Below are 25,833 nucleotides of genomic sequence, written 5' to 3' on the forward strand. Positions count from 1 at the left end.
CTCTATCCTCAGACCTTCTCAAAAGAAGGGAAAAAGCTAAGGAGTGTCCACCACCTCCCCTCTAGTCCCCTGACCCCATGGAACACACTGTACTGCCAGCAGATCTGCAGCTCAGGGACTGCTCGCTTCGAGATGACCTGCATCTCCTGGCTGGACACCACCAAGTGAAGCTGGACCCCAGAGAAAATCATACATGGAAAATGTTTGAGGGCTTCATGTCAACAAGCCCAGGCTCCAGCAGAGGTATTTACTGCTCAAATATTCAACAGAGCTACGTTAGCAAGGTAGTGGCTGACGAAGCAGTAAAGAGAAGCTGAACTCTCATCTTGGATTGGGTGCATGGCACGAGACAACATCCTGAAAGGAAAGGCCACTTTTTACCAAATATACTCAAAGTGGTGTGTCTGTTCAGATGGTGGGCAGAGAAGGGGCACAATTATTTATTAAATGATGGGCTTACTTACATTCCAGGTGTTTATTGGCAGACTTGCTACATGCAATATCTATTATTTACTTTGCTATTTCACTAGCCATATTCATGCTGCAAAAAGTGTTGTGGTCTCTGATGATCCTTTTAGGGTTTTCATGCCTGTATTGTACCACAGCTTGGACCACAAAATAGAAACATGATAGTGGTGCCCCTAGGTAGAAACCTACCTCCATGAAACTGCTCAGGTGACAATGAGAGCAGATTCTCCCTGCTCTAAGATGAGATGAATGCACTAGACCCTCCTCACTGACCCTGTCATGACCAGGAGACTTTTAAACTCGGAGCTGCAATGGTAGGACCTGCATCATAACTCTTCCCTCCAGGTACGCTCTGTATCTGACAGCCTGAAATAGGTAGGAGGGGAGTTTCAGCTAGGGAAGGCTGCATAAAATGTAGTGCTGAAGGCAAGAACCATGGAAAGATGCTGCAAGGCCACAAACTTGTTTGGATGTCCTCCATGCTTGCTGCAGAATGGGGTCTGAGCTCCAGAACCGCAATGGTGCGTTTGTGCAGAAAACAAATTCAGCTTCCCTTGCTGGTTAATCAACCCATCAGACTCCTTGATATCTAAGGTCACAAAGACATTCACACTCTCTACTTCGGGCACCTTACCTGGTGAAATTAAACCAAGAAAACATAGAAGCATTACATTACCTTCCTAGTCAAGGGAGAGCTAGGCGTCTCAGAGAGGTCTGCCTAGAACTGATAAATGCTCAAAGCAATCAGATTTCCCTAGGGCCTAATGCAGACAGGCTGACTGTGCTTTACTGAAAATAATCCACTAAAAGTAGCTGTATTTCTGTCCCAAAATCATTGGTTTTTTATCAATGATATTAATGTCCTTAAAACTGTCAATGCTAAATAAAACCTGAGGTCACAGCAATTTTGCCAAGGTTTGTAATATTCCCAGGGACCTGCAGGCATTAATACAGAGAAGACTCATTAATACAGAGATTAAGATTCAACTCAAATGCCTTCCTAGCTCCTGACAAGCACCCGAAGTCCTCAAATAACGTGTTAAGATAGACTTCATAGCAATCTAAACTGCTGAAGGACTTTGAGGCTGGCTACACAAAAGAAACAATATAAACACTTCCTAAAGAAACTAGCTAGACACACACAAGTCTATGGGGCTGGATGGGATCCACCCAAGTATACTGAGGGAGCTGGCACAAGTGCTCGCCAAGCCACTTTCCATCATTTATCAGCAGTCCTCGCTAACCGGGGAGGTCCCAGTTGACTGGAGGTTAGCAAATGTAATGCTCACCTAGAAGATGGGCTGGAAGGAGGATCTAGGGAACTACAGGCCTGTCAGTCTGACCTCGGTGCTTGGGAAGGTTATGGAGCAGATCATCTTGAGTGTCACCATGTTGCACATATGGGACAACAAGGCGATCAGGCCCAGTCAGCATGGGTTTATGAAAGGCAGGTCCTGCTTGACTAACCTGGTCTCCTTCTGTGACAAAGTGACCCACTTAGTGGATGAGAGAAAGGCTGTGGATGTTGTCTGCCTTGACTTTAGTAAAGCCTTTGACACCATTTCCCACAGCATTCTCCTGGAGAAACTGGCTCCTCATGGCTTGGATGGGCGTACACTTCACTGGGTAAAACCTGGCTGGATGGCCGGGCCCAAAGAATTGTGGTGAATGGAATTAAATCCAGTTGGCAGCCAGTCACAAGTGGTGTTCCCCAGGGCTCAGTACTGGGGCCAGTTCTCTTTAATATCTTTATCAATGATCTGGATGAGGGGATCGAGTACACCCTCAGTAAGTTTGCAGATGACACCAAGTTGGGCGGGAGTGTTTATCTGCTTGAGGGTAGGAAGGCTGTACAGAGGGATCTGGATAGGCTGGATCGATGAACTGAGGCCAGCTGTATGAGGTTCAACAAGGCTCAGTGCTGGGTCCTGCACTTGGGTCACAACAACCGCAGGCAAAGCTACAGGCTTGGGGAAGAGTGGCTGGAAAGCTGCCTGGTGGAAAAGAACCTGGGGGTGTTAGTCGATAGCTGTCCAGATATGAGCCAGCAGCGTGCCCAGGTGGCCAAGAAGGCCAACAACATCCTGGCTTGTATCAGAAATAGCGTGGCCAGCAGGACTAGGGAAGTGATTGTGCCCCTGTACTTGGCACTGGTGAGACCGCACCTTGATTATTGTGTTCAGTTTTGGGCCCGTCACTGTCAGAAGGACATTGAGGTGCTGGAGTGTGTCCAAAGAAGGGCAACAAAGCTGGTGAAGGGTCTACAGCACAAGTCTTATGAGGAGCAGCTGAGAGAACTGGGGTTGTTTAGCCTGGAGAAAAGGAGGCTGAGGGGAGACCTTGTTGCTCTCTACAACCACCTACTGAAACCTACTGAAAGGAGGTTTGTAGCCAGGTGGGTGTTGGTCTCTTCTCCCAGGTAACAAGTGATAAGATTAGAGGAAACAACCTTAAGTTGCGCCAGGAGAGGTTTAGATTGGGTATTAGGAAAAATTTCTTCACCAAAAGGGTTGTCAGTCACTGGAACAGGCTGCCCAGGGAAGTGTTTGAGTCACCATCCCTGAAGGTGACAAAAAAAGACATGTAGACGTTGTGCTTAGGGACATGGTTTAGTGGTTAGACTTGGCAGTGCTAGGTTAATGTTTGGACTTGATGATCTTATAGGTCTTGCCCAACCAAAACAATTCTATGATTCTAGCTTGCATTTGAAATTAAATGCTTTCCCCATCCAGAAAAGCAAATGTCAAAGCAAACATTGATGCTCTGGCCATTAAAATATGGACCAGAAGAGATTCACCCAGACCAAATCAGAGCAGTGGTTCTCTGACTGCATATGTAAGTACAACCTTAAGCAAGAGCACCCTGATCCCTCATTAAACACTGTAAGCAGCTACTGTAATAAAATTAATCATCTGTTGACAAACATTTGCATCTTTAATGCAAACTAACTGAATTGATTTTAGTAAATATTTTTGGATTTTATCTATCATAAAAGCAATGCTGATCCTTGTTGCACGAAACTTGTTGCATTTACGTGTAGTACCTATGTTACATGCATCAGACATAGTTATCCAGTAATTAAAAATGACAGGCAGAAGAAAAAGGAAACTGGAGAAAAAAAAGGAATAAGTAAAAATGATGAGGGAAAAAAAAAATTAGGGGAATGATGCCCCTAAATCTTTTCTGTTTGAAAGAAAACAATCCAGCAGTCAGTGAGTGCCTGGACACACACTATCAGCAATACATGACATTTTGGGCTGATCAGTGTCATGGCTCAGTCTTATACAAGGTGGTGTGACTTGGTCCAGATCCAGCAAAGCACTTGGACTAATTTTCAATTTCCAGCTTGAGAGCAGTTCCACTGAAGTCAAACTTCTTGTGACTTTAAGAGGTGAGCATTTGCTTAAACTCTTTGTTGGATAAGTACCAAGGAATAATATTGCTAAGTTCAAATTCCTATAGATCCTGATTCAGGTCTCAAAAATATTTTTAAACACTGGTTTAAAGCCCTTGCCCTCAATTAAGAAAGAATTAGTTTGGCTCTGGTTTCTTAAAGTCATGAAATGATCAGCAAAATCCTCATTCAAATCACTTGCCTCACATTTTCAGATATTTTTTCACAGTCAAGAGGGACTGAAACTTTTCAGAAAGTGAACACAGAGATTCCTGTGTAGACAATCTTGTCCTTGTTAAAAAAATAAATCTATCCTAAGAATCATAAAAGCATGAGAATTGTTGAATTTGAATGTACTCTGCACCTTGCTCATTTGAGCCTTCAGGACAACTGTCTCATTTCCACTCTCCTATGACAACTTTACTGACCCAAATGGACCAGGATTATTGTTCTCTTATTCTGGGGGACTCTTCTGCAATAGGGCAAGAGCAATTTGAGAACTGCATGCAAGAGAGAAATGTTAACTCCATCTGGATGAAGGAAATCTGCTTTCCTTTCCCTATATCCCTCATACTTACTTTTGTCCCCACATTCTGTAGTCTCTGCATTTCATCTCACTTAAAATATAATAACCTCTCTCCGTTACAAGCAGTTGCTTAAGTAGCCCTGGGAGCAGACCAGTCTTCTGCTGGCTACGATGCATAAAGCTGAATGGGAGGAAATGAACTTCAGCTGGTGAAACAGCTTCTGCTATAAACTTATGGGAACCAGTTCCTCAGATTCCCCTATCTGATTTAGAAGCCCTTTCATAAAGATATCTATCTAACATTTTTAAACAGATCTTTTCATTCATCCCTGAATTGAGAATAAAAGCAATCTGATTAAAAAAATACATAGGTTACATGCCAAACCAGAAGTGGTAATTCATTGGTCTTGAAGTATAGTTCTTTTACTGGAAACATTACAAAGATGAGGACCGTGTGTCATCACAAAAAGAAAAAAAAAAAATCAGTTTTTAACAGGCACTCTTCAGAATGGGCTCCACGTTTCATCCTCAATTATCAGTTCATAAATCTAGAATTTCTTAGCTGCTAGCAGATGGGCGAAGATCACCAAACGAGGACATCATAAAATTAGTGCAATTTAGAAAATTAACAACAATCTGATCTAATTTCTTTCCACAGCACACTGGATTTTCCAGAGCTGTTCCCCTTTAGCAAAGGGCCAGCAGAAAACTAAACCTCAGAAACAGCCAAAAAAGAAATTCCCTTTCAGCCGCCAAGATGGATTATCTGCAAATAAACTTGGATATATTTTCCTTATGGTTTAAATTAGTTAATAATGATATCCCACAGTTATAAATAGCCTTTCGTAGTTGCAAGCATTCAAAAGTAATGCAAGCTTTAAGAGGGTTGGGGAGGGACCATGAATTTACAACTAAAGTAGCTCAACCACATTCCTCATCAAAGGAATCAGAACTCCTTCAGGAACTACCAGGAAAAGCCAATATCCAAACTCACCGACCTAGCAAACCTTGCTCTCCCATAGAAAATTATAATACACAAGTATCTTGACTCCTCACTGCCAGAACATCCCTCCTTTGATTTCTATTGAACAGTAAATGGCAATGCACACCTTGGCATCCTCACAACTTAAGTTCCTATGTGAGGTTGACAGGGGTAAACATTTTAAAAAAAATCAGTAACGAAAGTCAGGATCATAAATCCTTATTTTTAACATCTCCCTATATGCAGTTTACCATCAAGAAACTTCCTCCCCCATTTTCAAACTGAAAAAAGATGTTTTAATTCCATTTAATCCCAAAATAATTAGGAAATTGTACTCTGCAAGACAGGATGAAACAAAAATAAAGTGACAACAAGCAAGTTTCCCATTGTATTACCCACTCATGCATACACACTGACAGTCTTTTGTTCATAATGATTCACCATAATACATTTTTTCACATAATATAGCATGAAAAGAATGTCTGCTTTTAACATCCCAAGTAGGTATCAAACACCCTCTATCTTTTGTCTGCTTTTCGGTCCTCACCTTCTTTTCAGTAAACAAACCAATCTTCCAGTCTGTCCTTATGAGACATTTCCTGTTATCTGCTGCCCATTTTCAAATTACAGCTACAATGATTCTGACCTTATGGCTGAGAAAGTGTGCGGGAATTACTTTTAGTGAGAAGGAAGAACATTTTTTCTATCATCCTCAAAAACCTCAGTTGCAAGGGTTTTTCGAATACAACAAAATAATCACTTTTTGGACAGAATTCAAAGATCAACAAGTTTAATTCAGAAATAAGATTTCTAAACATTTTTGAGTAAATGACAACAGCCTGCTAGAATGGAAGCAGCTATGTTACATTAGCTATAGCAGACATCGCTACTGCCATGACAGAGATGTTGCTTTAATGGGCATTAAATTGACATGATGCAGACATCCCAAAATAAAGTTCAAGTACCCAGGCTGTGCTTGCATGGGCTGTGCCCTTAAGTGATCTGTGTTTATCAATGACAGATTGTCAAAGATGGAAATTAATAAAGAAAAGCTACTGCTGTACTATACTGACCAAGTTCTGGTCTGGGAGAGCTAACAGAGTCGTCTTCTTCCTTTACTTATTCCCTGACAATCACATTTAACTGGCACGCAGAAAGCATATTTATTTAAAGGAGGAGCAGGTAGCTTCTCCTGGGGTTTGTGTACCTGAGAAGCATCACAATATTAGACGTGATATCCAAGCCAAAACATATTTACATTACAGTTGATCAAATCAAAACCCGACATGAAACCAAATGTTACCTGCATCAAGGACCACAAAGATGTCAGGTCACGGAAAATGGTTTGCCAAAACTTTTCATGACAGAAGCTAGAGCCTCAGAATACAAAGGGATGTGCAAAATCCTACTAAAGTGGTAAGTCAAATAAACTAAATAGTTTAGTTTTCATGAACTGCATCCTGTGTTCAATACCAGCAGAAATGGTCAAAACATTTTCCATTAACACATTTTAACAGAATATGGATTTTTGACCAAACAAAAAAAATTTTTAATTTTTTTTTTTAATATAATAAAATGTCTTTTGATGTTATCAAAAATATATTTTTTTTCACCCACTACTTACTTCTCCATTGCAATAATGGAGCAATTTCATGCTTATGACAGGGGTTGGTTGCCATTAAAATAATTACAGCAATGTAGAATCACTACTTTTCCATGTTATGGACTAGAAGGTGGAAAAAAAATGTAGACCGAAAATACTTCATCTCACCTCCAGAACAAGGGAAAATAAGCTCCAAGTGTGACAACTGAAGTTTATTAGCTACTTCAGTGATGATGCATGAGACTGAGAAGAATTTATTGCTGTTTCCCACCAGGGAACATGTTCTCTTTAACAAGAATTAGCAAAATCACTCTTTTTTTTTTCCCAATAAATTTAGCAGATAGCCAGAGAGCAGTCCTGTTTAACATAAAAATGGCCTTTTATGCAGCCCTTTACTGATATGAACTGTACTTCTCCATTATGCATGAATTACCAAGAGTAATACAGATATCAGCACAAGAGAGAGAAGACAGCTCTACCTCCTCATTGTGATGACTTTCACTTCTACCTTCCCAACCTGCCAAGTCCCCAGTTCTCTGGGAGAAAACATGTGCTGCTTTCATGGAGCTCAGCAAGCCAGGGACATGCAGTCTTCATAGCAGCTCTCATAAACCCAACTTCACTGGCTTCAATAAAGGCAAAGTGATTTTCATCAGGTGAGGAACTGGTCTGACCTGTATAGAACAGGCTACTGTGCACAATAAAAGCCCAAAGGCTGAAACACTCTGAAATCCAAGCGCATAGACATAGATAAGAGGCAAATTTCTAGCCCCTTTCAAATTTGCAACAAATTTCCACGGGCTTCAGCATGGCAGGAACTTCCCTGGTAGCAGACTGGGGCTAATTCACTGGCATCATTGCAGCTACACTCATTTATTCCAGCTCAGGTCCTGTCCTTAAACTTATGTGGTTGTGGAGCATATATTCATGACCTAATCCATTATCACAGCATGGAAGAAATGAAAGCAGCACAAATGAAGATTTTATCACTTAAAATTGAGGGCTGCTATTCTTTATGTTTATTTCAGTTATCATTCATTTCTTACCTCACAGACACAAGCAAGCTATTGTTCAACTTCAATTCTTTCAGATTAGGTAGATAGGCACCTATGGGAACAGAATAAAAAATTTCATTGCAGACCTGGGAGTAAAGGAAACTTCTGACAATTACATGTTGAAGCATCTAATTTTACGTGTCTTTCTTACCTGTTTCTGCCAGATGTGTGCTGGACCTCTTCTAAGAAAATTAATTAGATTATTTCACTCAAAAATTATTTCACCCTTTGCATTTTTGCAACATATATGTATTGTCTGCATGACTACCCAATTACAATTTTTGGAACACCTCTCTGACAATTCTGATAGAGCAGCTTTCCAGGCAGACAACAACAGAAACTGGCTTGATGGTGTCTTCTTTGGTCTGATTCCCAACCCTTACTGACTATTAACTGAGTGATACTCTGAAGAGGTAAGAGATGCTTTAGAGTATAGCATTCCATGACCTCTGATTTCTACATAATGCTCTTGCTTCTCTCCCCAAAAATCTTTTTCTACCTATTTAATGGCAAATAGTGATGGACTTACTGGATACACAGCTAAGTAACACTGCTTCAGAATGTAATTTTGAGTCAAACAACAAAAGCATTACTTCCCATGTCACAACATCATTTTTTATAGTTCAGAGGTCACCAAAACCCTACTTACATTTTGCTAAGCATTGCCTTCTCCTTTTAATTTTCTGGATGTAATACATTGTTTACTATTCAATTGTACAAGTTTCATACCTATGAAAACCTCAGTATTCTGTTGTTATTACTTTGATTAATGCTTTTTTCTATTCCCAAGAGACATTTGCCTTTTTGGTTGATTCTACAGATATTTCTGAACCAAAATCATAGATCAAATCCCTCCAAGCTACAGAATAATTTGGATACAAGCTGAAGTCCCAGAAAATATTTGCTATTGACAACAGCAAGCTTTTACCCATTCCCACCAGCAGAGTTTAGCCATGGCTGGTGAGCATCCTCCAGCATAACGTGCAACCATGTAGAGGTAATACCAATTTCAGACAAATTGGATCATTGCTAAAACATTAAAATCTGTTCTCAGCAAATATTTTTATGAGTCCTCAGAGTAATCTCTCTCTGGCAAGGGTGATCAAGCAATGTCCAGAAGGACATCATTCCAGCTCTTTGCAAAGGATCAAAAGAAAAAACAAACAAAAAGAAGAAATTAAAAAAAAAAGGGGAGTGGGATCTCAAAAGCAAACAAAGGAGGTCATAATCTTCATACCATTTCCCCAAACAGAACAAGAGCGTTTATAGCAAAAACATTTTAATAAATCATGTTTTAGTAGAAGCATTATCTATATCTAATGCTATTTGGGAGTGATTATAATCCACATATTGATCTTAATGCTATACTGCAAATATTTAACTTTATGCCTTTGCAGAGCTCTTTATAAAATATTAAAAATTCAAAACACATTGTGCAATTTTTTAGCCTTATTTTTTAATAATTTTCCATAATCCATAAAAATTGTAGTACAAATTATACCATCCTCATCCTGTAGGGCATACTTCCTCACATCAAACAAGTTTTATAAAGTATGGCAACAAAGTAATTTGGAGTCCTGACAGAGGAGATACTAGGATCACTCTTAATTATTCACAGCAGTCATACGACCTACTGAGCAAAGACTTCCTCAGATGTAATCCTTGCCCTAAGAAAACCTCCACAGAAAAAAAATCAAAATATAGATTTTAAAAAAAATTGCTATCATGTTTCTGATAAGAAACCTGAAGTGCAGAGAGGTGAGATTACTTCCCGCAAAGAGTTAAAGGAAAGAACAAGAAGGATGCAGAAGCCTCTCCAGTCCCAGCACAGCAGCGGGTAATAGCCTTGCCACGGATTCAGAGATGTTAAAGGGTTACCAAGCAAAGGCTATTGCAAAGCATTACAGAGCAAATGGGGTTTAAAAACTACTTTTAGGCAGAAGATTTGAATGAGGAGTCAAGAAGACTAGCTCAAGAGAAATGGAGATACTTGCTCAAGGAAAAGCTTTCCACTGAATGCATTTTGGATTCAGGGGAAAAACAACTATTAAAGGATTCAAAGAGGCAGAGTGACAGGCTGACAATACAATTTTCACATCTGGTTATTTCATTATTGTAACATGATCCTCTCTCTCAGACATTTTGTTGTATTTTGGCACAATCTGTTCCTGGGAACTTGTAGAGTGTTAAGCTCTAATGTGCTGCTTACTAGACTGAAATAAAAGTATACTATGTGCAATAGTGCAAAATTCTGCCAACAAGACTTTTGCAATATATTTCTCCAATTCTGCAGGTTCTTCCCTCCTTTAAGTTTTATATTCAACATGTAATTGTTCTTTGGTGCTAAGAATTCATTGTACATTTGATTTTGCTGGTTTTTATAGTCCCAATTCCTTATATAGAGAGACTGGAAGATTAAGTTAAGAAAAGAAAATTGTAAAATGAAGGTAACAAAATAAGAGATCTATCTAAACATAACAACATACTTCTAATTTTCTTAATTTTAACACTCATGGCATCTTTCCTTAGAGTAAGGATGCAATTTATTCTTATATTAACATAAAAATATTCTGAAATATCAACAATATTAACTTCTAATATTAATTTTAAAACTAAACCCAATATATTCCTCATCCTGAATCTGCCTTCATACTGTATAATTTCGATTTTTAAAAACAAGAATGGTCCAGAAAAATGCTGATGACCACAGTACAAGACTACTTCACTTCAGAATGGTAAGCAATGTTATCTCATCTGTCTATGATGCCTTTCCACTAAATACCCTTTTTGTTATATGGCTCTGAAATTACTAACCACCAACAATGTACTAGCATTAAAACTATTCTACTGTACTACCCCAGTGGAACAACACTAAATGAGGAGCAGAAAGAAATCAAAGTATAAGTTATGTGAATAAAAGCGACACATGCACACTGAACAACATTGCCTTAAGTGCTGCACTTGACAAGCAGGATAGCAAAGCAGATGTCTTTCTGAGCTGCCTTGGTACAGCAGGTGACATTTAGATAACTGACTAGGAGTAAGGAGAGAACAGGCAAGATGCTGGTTTTATTATATTCTACAAGCTACAACACTCATTTATAACACTTGTTGTTTATATTACAGTGTATTCTTTAGGTAGCCTCATATATCTTGTTTTTCTATTGTTAACAAAAAATCACCGTGGCTTGACTTCTTATGCCTTTTGGAATATGAACTAATGAAGAACACACACAAAAGAAATTATTGACAAATACTTGTGTTGGCATCAAGCAACCTACTTGTTTTGTTGATCCTACAATACAAAACAGGCACGTGAACACTGGCTGCACTCTTCTAGCAAGAACAACCTGATACGTAAATTAAACAGGCCATTTAATTCACTTAAGCTGCGTTTGACCAAGTAAGATGCATCACCATGATGTTCTAAATGTGCATTTTTTGCACATTTCTGGGGTGAATTGGGATAATAACTGGAGATATAACCACAGCACTTGCAGGCAAACCCAAGCTAGCTGCGGTCTAGCTACCTGAGATGAGAAACCCACAAATACCCACATTGTTGCAGGGTTTAACATAAGCTCGCTGCCCCGGTACATACTTGTGACTCCTGGAGAGCCTGCCCAAGCCCTGCTGCAGTGGGTGCTGTGGCACCTTCTCAGCAAGGCTTGCCAGTACCAGCTAAACCAAGCATTTTCATCAGGAATACCAACAAATAAAGCAAGAGGAAAGAGAGACGATGACTCTGCATGAAAAATACTGTGTGCCTACTTCTGAACCTTTAGCAGAGCTTTTCCTTGATAAAATGCATGCAAAGGGAAGCGGCAGACTCCAGACACGTAATCAACTTAGACTGGCCACCAGCAGGCAACAATTCAATAAGTACCAGCAAACAGCACTGTGGGTAACTTGATTTGTAGCTATTAAAATCACTTAGAAATAAGAGAACTATGTAGTGTCTTAAAAGACTCTATCCCACCATTACTTTCAACAGGAATTTCTACGAACCGGTCATGAGTGCGGTCCCAGATCTGTCAACAATCAAAACTGAGGGGATAAGCTAATGAAAAGGAAACAGTCCATCTGTTTGAGTATGAACTGAAGCCTACATGCAGCTGAAGAGCACAGAAGTCAAGTTTAAGATCTGCAAAGCTGGATATAAGACTTGCCAGGGCAGTTCAGTGTTTTGCCTGTCACTCAGCAAGATGCACTGAAAACAAACAGCTAGAGATTTCAACAATTACCCCAAGCCTCACTAAGACTCAGATTCAAACTCTGGCATGAAGCCTTTCCTTAATTTTAAAACTGATCACATGAAAATATTTTAATATTGGTCTTTTCATGTTTTAACCCACAACCTGTCCCTAAGAAACGTAACTGTTCCTCCCCAACACGTCATGTCATTACGTAGAGGCTGACCTGACAAACTGGAAAAGGTTATCAGGATAGCACTTTAAAGTCCTTTGGATAAACTTTATGGAATGCTCATAAGAAAAACTCAGGCAACATGTTTTAAATCTTGCTAAAGGAGATGTAGGCCCTCAGTGTTACAGTTTGTGTATGGCTGTGAACACTGAAACGTTTCTCAAGTGGAAATTGCGGTGTAAATTTGGGATTTGAGTGCTGCAAGGTTCCAGGTCACCCAGAGTTATGTGCAGTCTAGTAACCTGCAACTCTTTTACCCGGCCATTTAAGAGCTTGCACAGCCTATTTTATCTTTACACATAAAACCAGTTAAAACAACATTGTTTACTGAGTGCAAACTGATCATCCAAACAAATAATTTGTTGATGATAAAGATGCTCTTACCTACTTTCTGCAACTGAGGAATACAGTGAGAGCAAGGTTAAGTGATTTAATATGGCTATAAAGAAAGCTAATTAGCCAGGTTTGGAATGCAAACAGAAACACCAAATTGCAGAGCAGTCCAGGTGGGAGAGGACAGCTGGAGGTCTTGAGCCCAGACTTCTGCTCAGAGCCAGGTCTTCTGTGAGATCAGACCAGCGTGCTCAGGGCTTTACTCAGCCAGGTCTTAAAAACCTCAAGGGATGGAAACTCCACACCCCTCTGGATACTCCTATTGCTCTACTGTCCTAATGGTGGAAAAAATTTCCTTCTGTCACACTGGAACTTCTGTCACCCTAGCTGGTCTGTTTCTTACCCTGCTCCTTCCCACAGACCCCTGTGACCAGAGACCAGGTCAGCAGTGCACAGTTTCAGTGGCAGGCAGCCAGTGAGGAGCATGCAATGAGCCAGACACCTTCAACAGGCTACTTGCTTACGCCATTCACATTGAAGGTGCAAACTGCCCTTCCATACCCCTAAAAATTTAGGCCTTACTCCATGTGCCTAAAAATCAGCTGTCATGTGAAAAAAACATGCAAGGAACTGATGATCACTGGAAGCATTAAGTGGCAAACTTTCTGCCCCAGCCACCTGCTGACATTTGCAAAGAGGTTTTCACAGGGAGGAAATTCAGTAATGAACTTTAAAAAAAAAAAGACAGAAGGAAATTCAGGACAGTCTTGATGTTCTGTTATTCTCTAACACAGTGGGGACCTGCAGCTGCTGGTTTTTATATCCCTCAAGGGCCAACTCTTGGTGCAAATGGTGGGACATAAGCAAGATGGAAATTGTTTGCGACATGGGAATAGTGCTCTCTATTCTGTAAAAGTTTCAAAAGCCTAACCATGGGGAGCAGAAAGAAAGGGATTTATTCCAGTAATGGAAAGGAAAGGGAAGTACAGAGTGAAAAAGGTGAAACATTTTGCTAGCTTGTCACAGCTAATGTAAAATGGCATAGGAATGGGAGCACTACTTTCGAGCATTGTAGAAATGGCATAATGAGATTTTCTTATCATCTGGAGGAAACATGACTGAATAGATTATGATCTCTGAAAGAAATGGATGTAATTTACCTTAAATTATCAAGTCCCTATCAGAAAGAGACCTATTTACAAAGTAAACCAAATAACCAATAAAAGTGGCTATGTAATTCAAGACAAAAGCCCCTTCACTGTACTTGCTTAACCGTTCTTGACAAATCAACATCAAAAGACCCACTAAAGCTAATTGGCTGTTACATTATAGTCACTTGCACATGAAAATGAACTGCTTAACTGAAAACACCAGCACCCACTTTTAGAGACACCTTTTGGCACAGAAAACGTTACCCTGCAGTACTCAGTTTCAACGTAGCAGAAGATGGACTTGGTTGTGATGGGAATGCACATGACAGAAAATGACTGCCAGTACTGGAAAAAAGGAAAGTTTCATATTCTCAGTGTTAACTCTGCTACAAAGGGAATTCCTTTGGTACTTCCTTACTTCCCCAGTGCAGTGATGATGACATAGAAATGAATCACAAGCATTAGGACTGTTTGGGGCTCATCAAAATGATGTATCTATAGGACCTTCCTCAAGCACATCATCCATCACAGCCCGATGAGGCAGTACAGGACATGAAGACAGGTGTCTGGCAACATAAGCAGCCTGATACCACTAGCAACTTCTCAGCCACAGGGGAATCTTACAGTGGAGAGAAACTGAACTTTGGCTACTGTTTTGCTAGAGTAGCATCAAGTACTCTAGAGGGCAAGGTAATCAGTAAACGATCATTTAGGGCCTAGAGGCATGTCATTCAAGAGGAATTTGTTCAAACTAATGGGCTTTAGACAGAAGTGGTGTCATGCCATTGCCATACTTTTCAGTCCTATTTAGAGCCTCACAGAAGAAAACAGAGATCAAGGAGTGAGAGGTACCAGGGTGATCATGTTTCAAGAGCTCTTGAGTAGGACAGTGCTTTACACTGGCTGTTGGTTTCTGAGTCCCTAGTCCTGTTTCACAACATAATAAAGGAAAATTTGAGACGGTGAGCAGAACATAAAGTGTTTTCTTACCAAAGTTTCCCAAGCTGTTCTCTCTTGTATCTACTTGCATCTCTAGGGCCTTCACTTGCTGCAGATCATCTACCCCTGTCAAAACTTTCTGTAAAGATAAGCAGAGATATATGTGTACTCTCATGCAGTAAACCAGATGATACAGGAGCAAAAAGGGGTAGAAAGGCTTTCAACCAGTGCTTTGTCAACATATACTCCAGGTCAAAATGGCTACATGTGCGATCACATTGAAATAAATTTAGTATTCAAAGATCTTTTTTCCTCGTAGCTCCAAATTATTCTAGTCTCACGTAACTTCTACATTGCTTAAAGAGTCAAGGCTGAGGGTTTCATTCAAGCTGCAAATCAACAACAGACCTACATGCCAATTAACTTCATTTAAACAGTATGCCCATGCTTTAAGATTTGCATAAGTCTTGTACTAATTCTCAGCAGATAAGAAGTGTTACCATTAAGTGTCACCTGTAATCAAAAGGCACTAAGTAGTAAAACTCAACAAAACACAGTTTAGCCTTTTAACCCAAAACTATGAAAAGGAAATATGATTTTAGCTCAAGCAGCTCACTTTTCTGAAAGAAGACAACACTAATTACAAGAATTACAAATTCCTTTGAAAAGATCTAGGCAATGCAAATAGAAGCCTCCAAAATCTTTCACTATTTTTGCAAAATCTTAGTAATAGGATCAACCACTGCATTAAGCAAGGGTGCATGTGTATCCTATCACAGGACCTTTCCTAGTATCCTAAAGTCTGTTGATACGTACATGTAGATTTTGCCTTGACAGAGGTAAGCAGGAGGATAGAAACAAGCAGAAGCTATACACAGAGGAGAGATGGAACTCTAGGACAGCCAGTGAAAACTACAGCAAGGCTGTGAAGTCCTAAGATGCCAAGCTGCAATTCTATAAGCAGCTGAAGCATTCTCACATTACCACTACTCTCATCCCTTGTTCCTTCCTGCTGTGACCCAGCTCCTCTCTCCCCAGCTTCCCTCATCCAGGCTGCATGTCCCACCACCTCCTTTGCATCAGCTTTGGGTGCTTAGTGGGTCCTTCCATGTATTACTTCAACAAAACAGACCAGGATTGAACTGTATCCTTTCTGCCTGATGGATTAGTGGTTCATGGAGAGGTCTGAAACACCCCTTGAGAGATGAGAAACCAGGCTTTTGTCTCACAATAACTGCCTGAAAGAGCTGATGCTATGCATAGCAATATAACTGCTAAATTTTCACCTTTCTGTGTCAAAAGAGTTAGGACGTGGGGCTAAAAAAGTCCACTTCAAAGAAATGGCTGACCCTGGCATCAGTGTTTCCTCCTCAATGATGCAATTAACATTGTGGGTTGAAAGAAGTATTGCCACCTGCCTTTTGCCCCTCTATTTAAGATGAAGGCAGGAAGTCATTCAACAAACTCCACATACAGGAGACAAGTTTGCTTACTATTAAAAAGTTACAACATTCTTGAGTGTGTTTAATAAGGGGGAAATTATGCATTAGAAGGGAATGTGTAGGACCACCACTGTTTATGAGTTTTGGGAAGAAAAAATAACCACAAGAACATCCAGTTCATTTTGCCGGGAAAAACAGCAGTTGCGACATTCCTACTCATCAAGTAAAATTTGTATTGTGCACAAGCAACCGCAACTTCATTTACTCTGATGGTTCCACATCCTCTTACAAAGGACCAAACATAGTCTGAGTGTAACTGAGATGACAGTTTGAAAGGGCATGGTTTCCTGAAAAGACTGAACATCCCTCCTTGAAAAACTGGCTCCCTTTGTAAGGTCTTGTATTGGGTTTGTGTGGCAAGGTTTTGGTAGTGGGGGAATCTACTGGGGTGCCTTCTGTGAGAAGCTACTAGAAGCTTCTCCTACGTCTGACAGAGCTAATGCCAACTGGCTCCAAGACAGACCCACTGCTGGCCAAGGCTGAGCCACTCAGCAACAGTGGTAGTGCCTCTGTGATAACATATTTAAGAAGGAGAAAAAAAAAAAAAAAAAGGAGCAGCAGTTTTTGCAGCCAGAGAGAGGAGTGAGAAGATGTGAGAAACTCTGCAGACATCAAGGTCAGTGAAGGAGGGGAAGGAGGTGCTTGAGGCACCAGAGCAGAGATTCCCCTGCAGCCCGTGGAGAAGACCATGGTGAGACAGGCTGTCCCCCTGCAGCCCATGGAGGATGATAGTGGGCAGAGATTCCACCTGCAGCCCATGGAGGACCCCACGCCAGAGCAGGTGGAGGCACTCAAAGCAGGCTGTGACCCTGTGGGAAGCTCGTGCTAGAGCAAGCTTCTGGTAGGACCTGTGGCCCCATGGAGAGAGGAGTCCAGGCTGGAGCAGGTTTGCTCGCAGGACTTGTGAGTCTGTTCCTGAAGAGGCCCATGCTGGAGCAGTTCATGAAGAACTGCAGCCCATGAGAAGGACTCATATTGGAGAAGTTTGTGGAGGACTGTCTCCCATGACAGGGACTCCACAATGGAGCAGGGGAAGAGTGTGAGGAGTCCTCCCCCTGAGGAGGAAGGAGCAGCAGAGACAGCGTGTGACGAACTGACCACAATCTCCATTCCCCGTCCCTCTCTGCTGTTGCGGGGGAGTAGGCAGAGAAATTGGGAGAAAAGTTGAGCCTGGGAAGAAGGGAGAGGTAGGGAGAGGTGTTTTAAGATTTGATTTTATTTCTCATTACTCTACTCTGTTTTGCTTGGCAATAAATTAGATTAATTTTTTTTTTTTTAATTGGTGAGTGATCTCTCCCTGTCCCTATATCGACACACAAGCCTTTCATCATATTTTCTCTCCCCTGTGCAGTTGAGGAGGGGGAGTGATAGAGCAGCTTTGGTGAGCACTTGGCCTCCAGCCAGGGCCAACCCACCACAGATCTTGATTTGGACTCCTAAGAAACAGAATTATTCAAAAGCAACTGCTTTTGAATTGTCCTTAAAACACTGTGTTTAAAATTATTTTTTATCTTATTTTTTTAAACTGTGATTTTAAGCAGGTTGAGTCTAAGAAAGCTTCTAGACTTTCTTGCCTCCCCACTAGAATATGAGAAACAAAGGTCTAAGGTGAAAACTTGGGAGTCCCCAGTGGCATCCAGAAATTTACTTTCTATCCCCAGCAGCCACCACAGGAAGAGTTTTGCTCCTGCAAAGAAGGCAAGCTTACCAACTACAGACTGCTTCCTCCCCTCAAGTAAACACAAGATCCTTCACTGCAAGACACATTTTGCAGTAATCCTTTTCAGCAGATGACACTGTCTGTCATACAGCATGAGAGTATGTGAGAAATGAGAGCTAGCTGACATCCTGGCACACAACTTGGATTGCTGGACTTGGACACAAGCTTATTGTCATTAAAGAAGCTTCATCTGAAAAATACCTGCCCCCTCCCCATCAAAATAGTCTTAAGAGCCTACATCATTAGAAGACAGAGCAGGAAGAAGTCTCAGAACAAGTAATAAGCTAAGAGCCATACGCTTTCAGTAGAGTTGCAGAAGGTCCTGGCACCAGAAGGAGCCTTTGTCTTTCTCCTTTGCTGTCTGCAAGTTCCCTGCACATTGTCCTTCTCCCTGCTATATTCTAGACATTCTTCTTTTACAGTTCTGCTCCTTGTTCTCCTTTTTCAAAATCCATGCATAAAAGCTGCATAAAGTTATATTCTCTCCTCTTCTAGGGTTCCCTATTCCTTCTCCTCATATCAGGGATTACCAGTGTGGTGTGCTGCTTTGGCCTCCTTTTCCTCTTTCATCCGTAATTTGTACTTTTTTCCCCCTGTCTGAGAGATGAGCTGCTTAGCACATCCATATTTTGTACTGCAACAGGCAGAGCTGTGGCTCCAGTGCTGGAAAGGGTTATTGGCTGCCATCACCAGCTCTTTGACCTATAGATAGCTGCCTTGAAGTGTGTGCTAACCAGATGTGACAGACTCACAGATGTGCTCTTGGTCCCCACTTCCCCATTCTGCTTTTCGAAGAGTCTCTGTGAAAATCACTGTCCTTCCATCTGCTGATGCTGAGGAGATGCTTGGACAGTTTGGAACTGATTGGCCATGGGATGCAAAAGCTATCATACTACATGAAGGAAATGAGAAATGCTCTGGGGTTGAGGATATGAGCTCATGTAAAGGCAGCAGAAGCACAGAGACCCCAGGTGTTCACTGCAAGCTAGTTATCAAGCAAAATGCCAGGGCAGCAGTTCAAGAGAAGGTTACATGGTGAACGGTTCCTGTGGAAGATAGTTAGGACACTCCTACTCCCCAGACACCTTTCTTGGCATACTGGTACAGCTGAAAATGTGATACATCTCATGTGTCACAGCTAAAATTCTGGCACCAGGAAGATCTGGGGCAGATTTAGGGAAGGACGTGGAAACATTTAAAATAAAGATGACACGTATTTAGCAAGATCTCCTTTTTATGTTGATGTTTAATTTCAAAGCACAGGAACCTTCATCAAAATTGAAAAGAAGGGATATTTAGGAAGAATTTTGCTGTTATTGGGTAGCAAAAGAAAAAAACCATCACAGTCAAACACACTGAAGGGATCATCAGCTTGGACAGAGAGATGTCTGGCACCATACCAGTAGAAGTGATGCTAAGGTGCTCTGCATCTCTTCATTCTTAGGGCCATGCCAGGTCTAGGAGAGGCTCCTGCCCTAATTCAGAGGCGTCCCACTGTAGCTTCAGGTAATGACTGCCTGCCCACAGCTCAAAGGGCTGCTTTGCCAGACAGGGACAGAAGGTCTTTCTGCCTGTGCCCCAGGAATGCTTACAGCCATGAAGGTGCTGTGTCATCTAAGGATTTCTTTGGCTGTTTACAGCTGCTCAGCCTCAATGTAGAGCAGGCAAAAAGGGGACCAAGGATCTGTTCTAGGCAAAGAGTTTGATGTACTCATAGTTATTTTACATCAAAAAGATACCTTGAAAAAACTAACTATAATTCCAGGCTGATTACTGGTGTCCAGAGAGGATTCTGCTTGCCACCCATCTACTGCCCAGTGCAGTAAGTATTGGTTAGATAGAGAAGGAAGATATTTTCTGAAGAATCAAACATCAAAATCTTTCTAGCACATGATGTTCAAGAAGGTTGCCTGAGAGCTAGATTCTGGGCAGCAAGCATTGTACTCCACCCTAAATTTGTTTATTTGAAAGGATAAATTTCCACAGTAAAGCACTGCACAACTCTTTGAAGATGAATAAATGATAAGTAAAACAAAGATGAATAAAGTTCACTTTACATTTTGCACCTCCTTCAAAATTTAAAGGAAAACTATTTTCCATGAGATCATGCAGAAGCTATTGGTAAATAATTTAGCCAGTATTTTAAGAAGCAACTCTATGATGGCTCACAGACCATTTCCATAATGCAAAATGTCTGGCCAATATCTAACTGGAGAGCATGCACTAGTTTGGAAAGCTTTTCCTCCAACTGACAAGAAGAGCCAATAAGTATTCTGTAAAAAATTGTAAGTGAAAAATACTTCAGTGCTTGCAGAGCTTCCCAACTGGCAGAACAGTCACCTGGGGATGCTGGGAAATCCAGTTCAAGTCACACTTGCAGCTCTCTATGCATTCCTTAAATGGCAAATAATATCTGTTCAATTAAAGCTGGTGTATACAACTGATTTCTTCTCTCTTCCCTAGACTTTTCACATACTCTAAGAAAAGTAGATATGTTGCTGGAGAGCATGTTGCGTGCAGCTGTCAGAGAAGCATTTCCAGCTGTGCATTTATTTTGCTGATCCTGGTTAATTTGGCTAAGACAGGAATTCCTGAGTGGTGAGCTTATTTTCTTTTAATACTACACCTGTATGCAAATACTAGATTCATGTCCATTCATGTGTTCACTGTTTTTTGCACAGATTTTATTTCAAATTCCCAACCCAAGTATAATCTCTCCCTGCACAAAAAAAAATGAATGTTGCTACAAGTATGACAAAATATTTCTTCTAAGAAGAAAATTACTAGAATGTTAACAAGGTTTTGAGTGATTCTAAGTCAAGGGATTTTCAATTAGAAGGAACAGAGCTTCCCTGTGATCCCATATGCAATCTTTCTTTCAAAATGGCTACATGCTGCAGATGCCCATAATTACAATATTTCACTGTATTTCACTACTTTCTGCATACACTTATAAATACATTCTTCTCTCAGCTCAGGTGAAGAGATTAGCTAGGCATTCAATCTGTGATAAAGAGATATCTTCTTGGCTTGTATGAAAAGTGTAGATGAGGGCAATAATTATGAAATTTAAGTAGTGGTGGATGCATTAGTAAAAATGTCTTTATTCTTGTGCCGAAGCCTCCAAGTCACACGAACAGATCTACATGGATAGGCCTCTGCCCAGTCTTGCTGTCTGTAGTTCAGCTCCCCATTTTATGTTAGCTAACCAGCTGTGCAAATGAAAATCTGTTTTTTTCATGTAAAGGCATGCATATGTACATGTATGCATATAAATATAAAGACTCCTGATGTGAAAATTTGAATGTAAAACATCAGATGCCTAAGTAGCAAGACGAACACTAATATAACAACTACAGCCCTTCACTATAGTAAAGGCATTAGTGTTAGGATAAGAACATATAAAAGGAAAGCTCTGAAATTAAATGAGGCTTTAATTTTTTTCCCGTTCACAGTATTATGTTTACTATTATCTGCTACCTTGAGCAATCTGATCTAACTTTGAAACTAGCTGTGCTTTAAGCTGAAGATTGAACTGGAAGACCTCCAGAAGTCCCTTCAAATCTTTTTCTTAATTATTTTTCAAATGATTATACAATTCTAATGAAGGATTCAGCAGATCCAAATTCAGTCACTTCCACCTCCTTGACTCCACTTAATTTATCAAGATTTTGCACTTCCTTCCTTGAGCTCTAGGTTTTTTTCCTCAAACTTACAACTGAGAGGAAAACTTTCTGCCAAGGAAGAAAAGGAAATGATTGAGTCATTTCAGCAAGAATCCAATCTGTTGTTCCAGGACCCTCCAGGATTTTCTTCTCCCCATGAGAATGAGTGCCCACCATATGAAATACACCCTAACCTCCTGAGCAACAAAACTAAACACCACTTCCGAACACGTGTTCCTAAGTTTAGAAAACATGATTAACTGGAGCAGGATCAATAAATAGTGAAATAAGAAGAATATTTCCTTTCTTCTCTAAAGATCACACACAAATGTGATTAGTTTTGATAACGTGACAGTATCTGGAAGACATTTGACCTTGTAAAATGAGTTTATTCTGAGAAGTGGAATGCTTTTTGTGGAAGTCAGGAAAAGATCCTTTGCAAACGGTGGGGAGAGGATGGGGGTTAATAGAACAGAATAAAAATCTGATTCAAGACAGGTGGAGCCCTTAATTTCAGTTCCCTCACACTTAATGAGAAATCTGTGCCACAGCCCTAATAAAGTTAAAAATTAATTGCAACGTATTGCCCATTAATAGCCTGTTTTCAGAACAAAGGGAGAATGTAGAATTTGCTCACCCTGGTACTCTACAACATCCAACAACAACATGTAAGCACAACACAAGTACAGGCAGAACAGGGAGCTGGGAATATTAACAGGACAGGTACAAATAGATAAGCAAGAATGCCTATTTGTATACATGAAGATTAAACAGTACAACAGAAAATTGACATTGATACTAGCAGAAAGCATAAAAAGAACACCTAATGATACCAAACCTTGCATCAAAAGCTTTTGACGTGTAGTTTTGATGAAGAGTATTCAAATATAAAAGGGCACTACATGACATCGCAGCAAGAGAGATGGCAACAAGCAGAAACTACAGAAGATGTGATTAGTATAAGGGGGATACAGAATCACACAGGATTTCAAAGTGAACGTTATGTCTGAAACAAGGCTACAGAAGACCACAAACCCTGTAGTGAGTGAGCATAAGATTTAAGTGAGGTGAGGTAATGATCCACTATGGAGAGGAAGAGAATGAGCAAGGGACAAATGGTTTTATAGAAGTTGTCTTATGTGCTATGGGGTCCAACAAGGCAAAAATAAAAGAAAAGAAAGAAGAAAAAAAGAAAGAAAAGAAGAATCAGTTTAAGCCAAGCTTTTCTCTCTTTGGAAGAAAATGACCCAGCAAGTAGAAAAAAAGTGAAGGAATACAAGTATCACACCTTTTAGAGAGTCCTTAATAATGAAGACTGCTAATGGAGACTGCTAATGTTTTTACTTCTAAATAGATTGCTATCCCCCTGGAAAAAGGACAAAATGAGTAAAATGTGCAGGCAGACACAAGGCTGCAAGCTGCAATCCAAGGCACCCAATTTTCACAGATTCTGCACAGCTAGACCTTCCAGCCTCCCCGACCTCAAATTCAACTGGTGCAAGACAGAACATTGCAAGGGCAAGGAGTAAAGCTCAGTATATATCTCAGAACAAAAAACCTTCCTCAGGAACCTCCATCAGGTGTCCAGAAATCTGTCTACACAACACTGCAGAACTGAGGCCTGTGTCCTTATTTGAATGTATAATAATTTTACTTTAATGAGCATGTATTTTAAAAATCTATTAGTTTCCTTCTCAGAGCACTTCAGCAAATACAATCAATAACTCCTAAAATATTCACAACTAAAAGACAATCAAGAATGTATTGCAAGTGTATTGATTTAAGCAAAACAACCTTTCAAACCATTTGGTTGTCAATGGCATGTGGTTCCTTAAAAAATATGCATGTGAAAAAACTTGTTTCAGATTAAATGTTTGAACAGTGTCTCTATTTTTACATTTGCAAATCCAGAGGAAGTAAATTTACGGAAGCAGTGGTTTCCATTTGATCAGCATAAAGGTCAAAGAATAGATAGATTTGGTATGTTATTAAAACAAGCTACAAACTTTGTTAATGTTTCCTTGACAATGCCATATAATTTTGCCTCTGAGCAGGAAGTATCCCAGCTATGACAACACAAATGTTGGGTTCCAGGGCCAGGAAATAACTGTGTCCAGAAAAATTAGTAGGACAGTGTGCATCCATTTAAAAGGGTCTTTGAAATGGAATTCCTTACACGTTAATACACATGATCTTAAAGAGGCAAGACTCAATTAAGTTCAAGAAGGTACATATGAATAATAAAGGGGTTTTTCCCCTTTTAAAAAAGTCTAGAATTGTGGGAGAATTTAACTTCTGATCAGTATTTAAAAATATATTACAAAACAATGAACTGCAACATAATGGGATGTGGGTAACATTGCCTTACATAGACTTTTCTGCTTACAATTTACTGTGAACTAAAAGCAGCAGAGCTTCAGAGAGAGAAGAATTTCATGCCAACAAAAGAACTTCCTAAGGGTTTAATTCAGAGTTTATTGAAGTCAGAGGGCAGCTCTTTTGGTTACTTTAACGGGCTTTGGTTCATGCCCTAAGAAAACATACTAATCTGAGAGCTTCCCATTGGATTTATACAAGGTATTATAGGCCACAAGCACATTAGACTGGTCAAAATCTATGCCAGATTTTAAAAAAAGACCAAGGAGTTGTCAGAGGTTCACATGAGCCAAAGGAAAGTGAATGACATAGATCTTAAGATCATATATCAATTTTTCTCCAGAAAGCTTAAAATATACACTCTGCAGAAAGTGATTTTGGCATCTCCAAACATTTTATAAACACTAAATGACTTAGCTACTAAGGGAAGAGTAGTTCTGAGAACAACTTGCTGTCTAATCTGCAGCACACAGTCAAAATTGTTAGGGAGTGGTGTAAACCTACAACTGGAATGTGCTCCCTGCACAAGCTAGTGCCTTTCCACCAGTGCAGTGGATGCACAGAGGATTACGGATACCACGATCACCACTCTGCCCACTTGGAGCATCCGAACCACAGCCTTGGCCCCATCTGTCTTTCACTAATTTCTATCCAGCTCTGCAACACAGAAACCTGCAGCTTCTCCCCTTAACTTCTGCTCTCAGCTCTCCCTTCCTTTAGCAGGGATAAGTGAGGTTATTTTCTCAGCTGCTACATGTCCTAAAGGATTTCACCCTTAATTAGTCCTGAGCAAATACAGCACAATATGCAACCAAGTATTCCTTCACGAGAGATTCCAGCATGTTACTCTATTTCAACAGGCTGCATGCCAAAAACATTTCCTGTGGTCAAAAAGGAACATGGCTTTCAAATGTGATTTGAAATTTCACACACTTTGACATATATATAAAGTACTTATAGCACTTGCAGAATATTTTAATTGGCTTCTTAGCAGAACAGATTTCACTAATTCAGAAAAAAGTTGTGCTTTTAAAGTTACATTTCCAATCTCTAGAGCAAGGTTAATGTAAAAAGCTTTTTCTAATGCTAAAACACAAGGTACTTCAGATGGCATTAATGAGATCTGTTTCAATTATAATTATGCTACCCGTACTTTTCTTCATGCTGCTTCAAGAAATCTGGCAATAAAGACAGCAGCATTCATGCTGGGAATATTTTTGATAGGAAACAAAGTGAAAGGAGGACAAACATTTGATAAATTTCCATAAAACAGAATCTACTTTATGCAGAAGTCTGTCAGATACGCAACAATCTACAATCATCACAAGAGCAGCTGGAAGGTTAAGTTAATACAGCTCTGTATATGCCAGTTTGCCTCTTATACTTCATTAAAAAGTTGGATGTCTGCTCACCAGTTTCCTGGGGGAAAGGTATTCATCCATAAGTAGCTCTCTGTCATCTTTAATCAGTGGACTGGGATTTAGGTTGCCTTGCCAACTCATATCAGCCACCCGGACTGCAGCTGAGGCTGGACAACAAACTCTGCCAGGATTCCACTTCAGGTTCATCTCAATATGCTTTGAACAAAAGGATAACAATCAGTCTGATTTTTTCCCTGTATTCATTATTTTCCCTTTAGCAAAATCTATTTTGACCCCTTTGAAAGTCAGCAAGTGCCTATGGAGATACAGGTT

General features: G+C 40.2%; 1 protein-coding gene across 6 annotated transcripts in view; it reads right to left on the reverse strand.

Moving 5' to 3' along the window:
• Positions 1–25,833, reverse strand: part of LRRC56 (leucine rich repeat containing 56) — a 76,673-nt gene that overhangs the window by 33,370 nt on the left and 17,470 nt on the right. For 2 of the 6 annotated variants that reach the window (XM_054828721.1, XM_054828726.1), the window contains exons 3-4: positions 14,928–15,015; positions 8,020–8,080 (exon numbers count right to left, since the gene is read on the reverse strand). In XM_054828721.1, the coding sequence (XP_054684696.1) occupies positions 8,020–8,080; positions 14,928–15,015 (149 nt within the window). Of the gene's footprint in view, positions 1–8,019; positions 8,081–14,927; positions 15,016–25,551; positions 25,717–25,833 lie in introns of all 6 variants that reach the window. The other 4 variants (XM_054828720.1, XM_054828723.1, XM_054828727.1 and 1 more) reach the window with 4 other exon arrangements.

The sequence above is a fragment of the Grus americana genome, chromosome 5 (assembly GCF_028858705.1).
Source record: "Grus americana isolate bGruAme1 chromosome 5, bGruAme1.mat, whole genome shotgun sequence".
NCBI lineage: Eukaryota > Metazoa > Chordata > Aves > Gruiformes > Gruidae > Grus > Grus americana.